General features: G+C 30.8%; 2 protein-coding genes and 1 long non-coding RNA gene across 3 annotated transcripts; 1 reads left to right on the top strand and 2 right to left on the bottom strand.

The window, feature by feature from the left end:
• The first annotated feature begins 743 nt into the window (after positions 1–743).
• Positions 744–2,569, top strand: LOC138337712 (uncharacterized). Its single transcript, XM_069287982.1, has 4 exons — positions 744–923; positions 1,041–1,466; positions 1,547–2,074; positions 2,175–2,569. The coding sequence occupies exons 2-4, from the start codon at positions 1,380–1,382 to the stop codon at positions 2,370–2,372; spliced, it is 813 nt and encodes a 270-aa protein (XP_069144083.1). The 5' UTR covers positions 744–923; positions 1,041–1,379; the 3' UTR covers positions 2,373–2,569.
• A 467-nt stretch (positions 2,570–3,036) lies between these two features.
• On the bottom strand, positions 3,037–4,590 carry LOC138337706 (uncharacterized). Its single transcript, XM_069287972.1, has one exon. It carries the CDS (start codon positions 4,588–4,590, stop codon positions 3,037–3,039), a length of 1,554 nt encoding a protein of 517 aa, XP_069144073.1.
• Positions 4,591–4,739: 149 nt separating this feature from the next.
• Positions 4,740–5,093, bottom strand: LOC138337752 (uncharacterized). Its single transcript, XR_011211153.1, has 2 exons — positions 4,869–5,093; positions 4,740–4,781 (listed from the first exon to the last, which is right to left on the bottom strand). It is a non-coding gene; the product is annotated as an uncharacterized lncRNA (long non-coding RNA).
• Positions 5,094–11,200: the final 6,107 nt, after the last annotated feature.

Here is an 11,200-nt window from a genome sequence, read left to right as displayed (position 1 = left end):
TTTTGGCAACATTTAAAATATCATCCATTACATTCTCGCATCCTTCAATATTTTGAAAATTGTAGATTTAAAGGAATTCTTGATGTTGGATGTGTGCCGTATGACTCCGGATTAATTTCTGCTTTAATTGAAAGGTGGCGTCCGGAAACTCATACTTTTCACATGCGAACTGGCGAGGCTACCATAACTTTACAAGATATTGAAATTTTATTCGGAATGGTAGTAGATGGTAGTCCTATAATTTTAAATGGAGCTGATTCTTTAGGGATTATAGGTAGACAAGAAATGATTTTTCAATTAATAGGATGGTTACCCGATACTAGTTGTTTTTCTGGTGTTAGTAGATTGTCAACATATAAATTGATTGAGTATATCGAAGGTTTGGAAGTTATTAACGATAACTCAACTGAGCATGAAGTTCAACAAAGATTTAGATTATATTTATTATGGTTATGTGGTGGATCAATATTTCCGGATAAATCTAATAATAAGATTAATTTGGACATTTTGATTGACATGAGAAATTTAGATTTAATGTCAACTCAAGCATGGGGATCGGCCGCATTATCATATTTGTATAATTGTTTATGCCATGTGTCAATGAAAAAATCAAATGAAGTTTGTGGATTTCTCTCTTTAGTGCAGGTATACATATTTTTTTGATTAAATATTTTTTATATACTAGTAATATGCACTTTTAAATTTAACTGCATTATAAGTAATGGTGAATTTATTTATTGTAGATTTGGGCATGTGAAAGAATTATTCCCCTGCAACCATTGCCAAAGCCTCTAAGAACCAATCAATTTGAGGCTTTAACTGCACTTGCACGTAAATGGATGCGACGTAGAAATCATCAAAATGAGGCACGAACTGTAATCGGTGTGATTAGGGATGTACTTGATAATCTAACTGATGAACAGGTATTTAATATTATTAGTATCTTATACTTTTCATATTTTATTTTATTTTAAATAAGAATATATTTTTTTCTGCCAATGTTGTTTTTATAATTATCTTACTTAATTATTTTTTTATAGTTTATTTGGCAGCCTTATTCGGAAGATGTTATTAATGGATTGCCTGAGTGGTGTCGGTCAGGACAACGTGTCTGGATGGCACAGGTGCCACTGATTTATGGAATTTATCGTGAGTGGCACATGGTTGATCGTGTTGTGAGACAGTTCAGTTATTTATAACATATTCCTGGACCGTGTACCCAATTTTCCGAATATCATTTTAAGCGTGATAAACTATCAAAAATAAAACAAGAAGATATAGATGCATTTAACTATACACAATATTTATGGGAACAACGTCAAAATCGTATATTTCGACCTCCATTTGTAAGTGATCAAACAGATTACTTCCGTTGGTACATGAGGCATACCCGCATGGTCATTGGAAATCCACAACATGTTGTACAAAAAGGGTATCAACACATGGCAGGAAGACATGAGGCATTAGTATGTATATTACATAAATTTCAAATTATTATGTCAATCTTTAATAATTTTTTTTATTAATATTTGTTTATTCATTATAGGCTAGAGGTCATGAAATGCAGTATCGTCGAGCTCGGATGATTGAAAATGATGAAAATCAATCTAATGAAATGAGACAATATGCAGCGGAAGTCGCTCGTATTTCAATGGAGTCAATGAATGCGGCCTTTCAGGGAACGCGATTGAGCTTTGATCATGATTACAATCCTCCCACTCAATACGATGAACCACCACCAGTACAAGTATCTCGCCGATCACGACAAACAACACCGAGAGAGGGTGCTCGTCGAGGTAGAAGGACCACTAGTGAAACAGCTGATTTTTCTGCAGGGCCCTCTAACACTAATGTGGCGACTCCCGAGCCTTATTATCCCACATTTGATTTTTCTGTAGGGCCCTCTAACACTAATCCGAATTTTTCTAGTCAGCAAACAGTTGGTTTTGTAACTCCGCAGGTTCCAATATCTGGGTTTGCACAATTTAGTGGTTCTCAATATGGTTTTCAACATGGTATGCGTGAATTTCCGATACATAATTCTCCATTTGGTGGAAGATTGAATTTTTCGAATGTAAGTATAATTATTTTCATACAATTTTTTTAACTTTTTATAATTTTTTTTATTTTTATTGCATGTTTATTTGATTATATTATGTTATATTGTATTATAGGTAACTGCGTTTGATGATTCAAGATTTAATGCTGGGGCTTCACAAAATTTAGTTCTTAATAGACAAAATCCACCTCGGAGAACATCTAGGCTACACAAATCAACTAGATGTGGAACAGGCAGTCACTATCAAAATGAGGAAGATTTTGAAAATGAAGATGAGAATGAAGATGTAGAAGATTCGGATTCAGAAGAATAATTTTTTTTATGCACCTTTATTCTAAAAGGCTGAAGATTCGAATTTTGAAATATGTAAATTTTGTTGTTTCGTGCAAGTTTGAACAAAGTAATGAGATTATGTTTGAACAAGTTTGCAGGATTTACTTTTCTTTTTGTAATAGGTCAAATCAATACTTTTTATGTTATGTCAAATCAATACTTTTTATATTAGGTCAAATCATTATTTTTTAATAGAGTTCAAATCAGTAATATAATAATAATGTAAAGATATTATACGTACAATATTTAAAATGCACAAGACAAATTAAATTCATGTTAACAAATAAATATAAAAGATATATCATATGTCAAATCAATACTTTTTGTCAACATTTTTGTATGTTTGAACAAGTTTGCAGGATTTACTTTTTTTTTATCTCAAATCAATACTTTTTGTCAACATTTTTGTATGTTTGAACAAGTTTGCAGGATTCACTTTTTTTTTTATCATAAGTCAAATCAATACTTTTTATGTTAGGTCAAATCAATACTTTTTATATTAGGTAAAATCATTATTTTTTACGTACAATATTTAAAATGCGGAAGACAAATTAAATTGCCAACAAATAAATATAAAAGATATATCATAATATTAATAACAAGATAATAAAAACACATTAACCTTAAAAACATATACAAAATATTTAAAATCGAGTAGGACATCGTGCCTTTGTGTGACCTGTCTCCTTACAAACACTACATTTTCTAGTCATGCGAGCCGGAGCTATATCCATATCATTCTTAAGTCGGCTTCTTCCTTGCGTACCACTTGTCCGCAAATATTCAGTATTTGCAATTAAATTAAAAGGAGCTGGTGGCCAATACATTTCATCACCCACTGGATTAAATGTCTCACTGTATGTTCGTTTGTAATATTTTGCACTGTAGAATTTACTTACATAAGATTTTGGCTCGATTCCGCGAAGTCCACAAAATTTGATGGCATGTGAACAAGGCATATGATAGTTTCTCCATTTTCCACAAGAACATTTCTTACCTTTTGCAGTAACCTTGTGGACATTTCCACCTTTACCATCATGAGCAAAAGTAAGAATTTCAAAAACTCCATCACCTGTGTTGTAAGTCATTATATCTGTGTGCCCTTGAGCTCTTTGATAATAATCATTAAATTTTTTATCTATCGCAAGTGGCCATGGCATATTACTTTGAAGTAATGCAATTGCAAGATTGTTTCTTTCGACAAAACGATCAACGAGAGCTTTGAACGTCATTCGAACCATGGCAGTCACAGGAAGCCCCCGAGCTTTTTTCAATAAACCATTATATGACTCAGACACATTTGTCGTCATGGCACCCCATCTACGACCACCATCCTTATACATCGTCCATTTTTCCAAAGGAAATTCATTTAACCATTCATATGCTGCAGGAGACAATGTTTTGATTTGTTGCATCCGTTGCATAAACTTTTTCTCCTGATGCTCAGTAGCAGCCAACCACATTAGATTTTCGAGTTCACTATTTACAAATTTTTTATTAAAATTTGCTTTTAAGTGTCGAACACAAAATCTATGATATGTGTTGGGTGGACTCAACCAATCATAAGATTGAACGCACTGCAAGATTCCTGGATGACGATCAGAAATAAGACCAATTTCTTGTCGTTCACAAACTACATGTGCCCATAATAACTTGAGAAACCATGACCAAGACTCAAAACTCTCACGTGCAACTAAAGCATATGCAAGTGGAAAAATATTTCCATTTGCATCAATTCCAACCGCAATTAACAATTTAATATCATACAAACCATAAAGATGTGTGCCGTCGATAGAAATGACCGGCCTACAACTTTTGAAACCATCAATGCTCTGTTTAAAAGCCCAAAAAAGAAATTTAAAAATTTGCTCACCTTGCATTGTTGTAGAATGATGCTCCCACTCAATAATAGTGCCTGGATTGAATAATTGTAGTGCAGCCATGTATCGAGGTAATGCCTTAAATGAACTTTCAAAATCACCATAAACCATTCGAAATGCTTTTCTTCGACCTTTTTGTGCTTTTCTGTAACTAGGAGTATAGTGATGTTTTCCTTTGATAATTTCACGGATCATCTTAATATTTATGTCCGGATTTTGCATAACATATGGTATTAATAAAGTGGCAATCATGTTATCATTCAAATTGAAATGATCCTCCTTATAGTTATCTGTAAGACAAGTATGCGGTTCAATCATTTTTTCTGTCTTCCACATACCGCTTGAAATCTCCCTAAACCGAATCATCCAATCACACCCTAACTCATGACGCTTGGAAATAACTTTCCAACTTTTACTTTTGGATTGATCACAAAGAAATTCTTTTTTAATAGCAAGACTATATGCTCTTACTGCAGATTTCATTTGCATCTTATTCATAAATAACATACCTAGTTGCATATACAAATTAAATTAATCAACATGCAATAAATAAATAAATAAACAACTATAAAATATTTAGTTTTCAACAATCGAACCTGACTGGATATGTTTAGGATTGTTTGAATTCCAAAGTGCCGTTCGAATGGAACCGTCATCTCTCGTGTACATAAAATCTTCTGCATTTTCGTCAGTGTGATCTAAGTATGGAATCGCTGTAGAATGATAATTAATACTTTGATCTTCAATGGATGCATTAGGTGCATTATCCACATTATCATCATCGCCGTCATACATATCATCACTGTCTGTTAATTCATGCTCGGAAGGTTTATCATTGTGCAACTCACCAACTCGTTCATCACCCATAACATTGTTATTTACAATTTGTGTACAATAACTCACTGCATTTTGAATTTGATCATACCTATAAAAATAATAATATAAATATATTACATATAAGAAAAATAATTTTTAAGAAATAAGAAAACATTACTTTATTTACCTATTAGTTGAATCCGATGAGAAACAGTTCAAATGACTAAAATTTTGGCTAGACTCTCCCATAATATTCAAATGTTTTTACCTAAAATTGTTGGTAGATTGGAAGATTGAAAGTAATATGAATATGAAAGATAAGTTCCAATTTATAGAATTGAAAGTCTCATGTACTATTTACATGTGAACTTCTTCAACTATTTACGATAAAAAAACAAATTTTACTATTGTCATGTGATCCTTTTCACTTTATATATATATATATATATATATATATATATATATATATATATATATATATATATATATATATATATATATATATATATATATATATATATATATATATATATATATATATATATATATATATATATATATATATATATATATATATATATATATATATATATATATATATATAAAAGTATATAATTTTGTTTTAAAAAAAATTAAATAATTTTTCTCATTTAATTTTAAATTAATTATTTGAATTCAAATATTATTGAAATTTAAATTCAATATAATATCTTTTTTTTAGAAAGAAAATATATTTACTTATTTTTAATTTTTTAAAAATAATGTATATTTTCTTATAAATTATATACATAAGTTAACATTTTTAAAAAAAATTTTTATTTAAAAAATTGCTCTGCGATTTAATAACAAAATTTTTTTTTTTAAATAAATCGCTGCCTAAGCAGCGATTTATATAAAAAAAAAATTTTCTTCGTAAATCGCTGTCAGAGCAGCGATATACCTTATTTTTTTTAAAAAAAAGAAAATTAAAAAATAATGTTAAATCGCTGCCCAGGCAGCGATTTGTAAGAAAAAACATTTCATTTTTTTATTAAAAAATTTTTTTTTGGGCAAAATCGCTGCCTCAGCAACGATTTTACTTTTTCAGTTGAAGTAAATCGCTGCGTCGGCAGCGATTTTACCGTTTTGGTTTATATAAAATTTTATATACCGTTTTGAAATTTTTGTTAATATTTTTTACCCTTTGAGTTTCGGACTCCAATAAATATTGCTTCGTCGAGTTGTACCAGCGTTGCACCCACTATAGCATCAACTGAAAAACGTGAAAGTTTAACATTGATTTCAACAAGTGGCAACAAAAAATGTTATTTTATTTAACTACTTTGAGTCTACAAAGTTTCATCAAAGAAAGTGTTTCCGAGTTAGCGGATTCAACTCTGAAAGGACGCATTATGGTTATTGAAGCTTGGAAGCATTCTAATTTCTTATGCAAGAACTATATTTTGAATGAGCTTCATGATGACTTGTACAATATGTACATTAATATGAAAACTTCAAAGATCTCTAGAATTCTTTAAAAAAGAAGTATAAGACGGAGGATGTCGGATTGAAGAAATTCATCGTGGTAAAGTTTCTGGAATTTAAGATGGTAGACACCAAATTTGTTGTTATACAAGTTTAGAAATTTCAAGTGATTATCAATGATCTCCTTTTGAAAGATCTAGTGATCAATGAAGCCTTTCAAGTAGTTGCTATGATTAAGAAGTTACCTCATTTGTGGAAGGACTTCAAAAATTACTTAAAACATAAGAGAAATGAGATGTCTCTTGAAGATATCCTTATAAGATGGAGAATTGAAAAGGACAATAAGGCTGCAAAGAAAAGATCTCGTGAAAATTCAACAATTTAGGAGCCAATATAGTTGAAGATGAAAGGTATAAGAAGAGAAAGACAAACTTTGTACAACAAAGTAGTCGACCTAAAAGAAATTCAAAGGTAAGCGAAAATGTTCATATCGTTGCAGATTGTAAGGCTCCCAATGAAGAAAAATAGAAAAATCAATCAAATGTTGCTGAGTTTGAAAATGATGATCTATGTGCTATGCTTTTTGAATGCAATCTTGTTAGCAATTCAAGAGAGTGGTGGATAGATTCTGGTTCCACCGGCCATGTATGCACCAACAAAGAAATTTTTGCATCACATGAGACTACTCAAGGTGATGACATGAGGAAAACTTGTCAACTGCAAAGGTTGAAGGAATGTGCAAAGTTCTCTTGAAAATGACATCTTAGAAGGTGTGACTCTTGAGAATGTGCTATATGTTCCACAATTAAAAAAGAACTTGATTATTACTATACTTCTTACTAAAAATGAATTTAAATGTGTGTTTGTTTCTAACAAAGTTGTAATTAATAAAAATAAAATATATGTTTAAAAGGGCTACCTTTTTGAGGGTTTGTTTTAAGCTCAATATAATGACTATTGCTAATAATAGTTTTTGTACTAGTTACTTGCTTAAGTCGAGCAGTATATGATATGAACGTTTAGGACATGTCAATTATAAGACCTTGCAAAAATTGATTTGAAAATGCCTAATTTTGAGTGTAATAAAATACAATGTCAAATATGTATGGAAGCTAAGTTTGCTAAGCATTTTTATAAATCTGTTCAAAGAAATTTCAATCCTTTAGATTTTTATTCACAAGACATCTGTTATATGAAATTAACAACAACGCGTGATTGGAAAAAATATTTCATAATTTTTATTGATGATTGTACTAGATATATTGTGTTTGTTTGATATCATGTGAGCATGAAGAAATTGAATCATTTAGGCAATACAAAATTGAAGTTGAAAATTAGTTGGATAAAAAGAAAAAAATGATAACAAGTGATATGTGTGGAGAATATGTGTTTCATTGAGTTTAACTGTTCATTGACAATGTCATAAATAAAAGGGTCCACTTTACAATACGATACAAATATAAGGGTCCATCACACTATTCTGCAAAAAAACACACACAAGAAAAATAGCAAATGAAATTCAAACCTAGTCCCTCACGTAACGGAATTCAACGTCTAAACCAGCAAGCCTAATAATATAAATATACACACACATACACACACACACACATCTCCATCTAGTTACTATCATAATTGTCATATAGGCTGAAAATGAAAGATATTGCTCTTGATGAGTAAAATTTAAAACTCTACCTCAAAAATTTATAGGAGGTAGAGTAGGATCAATGGCGTAAAAGTAAGTTCTAATTCTACAATAGTACGGTAAACTCGTTAGCCAATTTTGTTGGACATGTTCCTTTGACATGTTCCAATCATCAACTTTCTTTCTTCATCAGCATTTGTTGGAGACACGTCAGTCATCTTCTAGGATATGTTTCTTTGACATGTTTTAATTGTTAGCTTCCTTCTTGTTCAACACTTCCCCTCAAGCTAATTAATAGAGGAACTGTTACTACTAACTTACTTCGAATACTAAGCAAAAGTTTTTTTGAATACCAAGTAAAAATTAGTTTTGTTACTGCTTCGGTATAAATATGATGTCCACTCGTTGTTTGTGATAGTTCATCTGCAGATTGATACGAGTATTTCCACCAATAAAACACTTAAGAGCAGTATGATTATTCCTACCACATACTTGACATTACTCATTTTTTTTCCTTTTCTTATTTTCACTTTGTGAACTTTTATTGTTCAAGGAACCTGATTCATATTGACTGTTCTGAGAACTTGTTCCCTGTCCAGCTGGCTTGAAACCTTAGTAACACATTTTTCTCTTTCCAATCATCAATGGTGTCACTATCTTTTGAATTCTTCTCTACCTCTACAACTTTTCCAGCAGTCTGTCCAGTGGAGCAACTGTTTTTACTTGGCTCATTCTCTGAGATGAGATATGTTTGTTTCATCATATGAATTAATTAGAATATTTGTGTGTATTTTGTTGGCTTAGATTTAATGGAGCAAGAGACAATGATTTGGTGAAGTGAGGAGGTCGACATAATTTTGGTAAAAGTAATCATTGCAATTTAACATGTATTTTTTTTTCTGATCAATAATCAGAGAGCGAAAGAGATTTTATGCTCTGATACCATAATAAAATCTCACGTAAATATGGAGAAATCAAAGAATATATTGATAAAAATGTTAAATTACAACCTCCTTATATAGGAGAGAAATGTAGAGTCCTAATTTAACCATACTTAGAGTCCTACTACAATATTTATTACTACTATAATAATAAAACAAATATACATAATCTAATATTTGTTGGACTACTATCCTAATCATAATCTAATCCTAGTCGTAATATAATCTTGATTAATATAAGTATTCTAACCCTAGTCCTAATATAATGCTAATTAATAATAGTTGTCTATTTCTAGTGCGACTCTAATTCTACAATAGTGCTGTAAACTCGTGAGTCAGCTTCGTTGAACCTGTTCCAATCGTTAACTTCCTTTCTTCTTCAACACTTGCTGCAGACACATCAGTTAACTTTGTTGGACATATCCTTTGACATGTTCCAATCGTCAGCTTCTTTCTTCTTTAACACTTTGCACTTCTCAAAACATTCTTGGTTGATTATGGACGGTTTTGGGTTGTATGGACTTTTATCGACCAATGACACTGTAGTAGTAGCATTATAGTGGGGTCTTTTGATATAGAGGAAATTAATTTGGGTCACCGTAGCGGCACGTCCCCCCTATTGTAGCAGCTTGCACGAGGCAAAGCCTTAAAAATTCTTCAAAAATAGCTCATTTTTTCACACACCTTCTAACCTTAACGTTCTAAAGTAACCAATTCATGTCAAGTTCTATATCGAGAGTTCTAATTATCCAAATTCACTTCTGACAAGTCTCACAAACTCCTTAATGTCTTAGTAACAACGAAAATAGACTTTACTTAGATGTTTTCCCAATTCTTTCCACAAATCTTTCAGATCTTCTCACTCGGATTTCGTTCAAGCCCAATCTAGCTTGAAATTTATAACTCTTCAAATCAACACTTTTCTCCCTTGTTTTCTAATCACTAATAAATCACCCATAACGATTGGGAGGATCGTTACAATACAAATGTCTTTTAAATGATTGTAATACAATTTGAATTCAATATTATACATTGTTTTGAATTCGATACTTATTATAGAACAAGTATAATACATTTTTGTAACAATGTAAACTGATTTAAATACTACTTGAATGTTTGAAATTCAATAACACTAATTGTGTATATTCACCCCGTATGTTGAAACATATATACCTATAATATGTAATTGTGTATAATATATTAGATTCAAAATGTACGATAATTATTTTTATTTTTTCTTCTTGATAACGATAATAAAAATGAAATTATATCCAAATTTCAAATATTCAAATATTATCTAAATTAGTTGATGTGTTATTACATTAAGATCGTAATATGTTATATATGGATATTGTTATTTCAAATAATAAAAATGAGGCTAATATATGTAAGACTAAAATATGTACTAAAACTCGTGCGTAAGTCTATATAATATAGAACAAATTTCACACATAGTAAACACAAAATTCATATTTGTATGCTATAGCAAAATTTACATAAGTGCACTCCATTACAAACATAAATATGTATAATTCGCTATACATATACAAAGAAACCAATCGTATAATCCGCTATACATATACAAAAGAAAGCAGTTGTATACAAATCAATTGTATAATTTGTGTATGTATAAAACGAGAAAGAGAGAAAGACAAAAGAAAATTGGGCAGGTGAATATTTGTATTGTATAATATATAAGTGTATAGGACGAAAATATATATATTTGCAAGTGTATATACAAATTTCTCTTACCTTATACAAACAGAAATACAATTTATACATTTTGTTTCCATTTGTATGAGCGATAGAAGCGAGGGTGGCAAGCGAGATCTGGGAGAGTGGCGAGCGAGATTTGAGAGACGGGAACGAAAATATATGTATATTCACAATTTTTTCTCGCTTATACAAACAAAAACACATTTTAAACACGTGTGTTTGTATAAAAGTGGGAGGGGACGAGCGAGAGATGGAGCGAGAGAGGGAGAGTGACGAGCGAGAGTTTGAGGGAGAAAGGTGACTAACAAACAATTTGCTACAGGGTACAATTAAAATAGTTTGTCATTAT

Source organism: Solanum lycopersicum, chromosome 8, assembly GCF_036512215.1.
Source record: "Solanum lycopersicum chromosome 8, SLM_r2.1".
Lineage (NCBI taxonomy): Eukaryota > Viridiplantae > Streptophyta > Magnoliopsida > Solanales > Solanaceae > Solanum > Solanum lycopersicum.
Note: the sequence above shows the minus strand (reverse complement) of the source record. Positions and strands in the feature narration are given on the sequence as shown.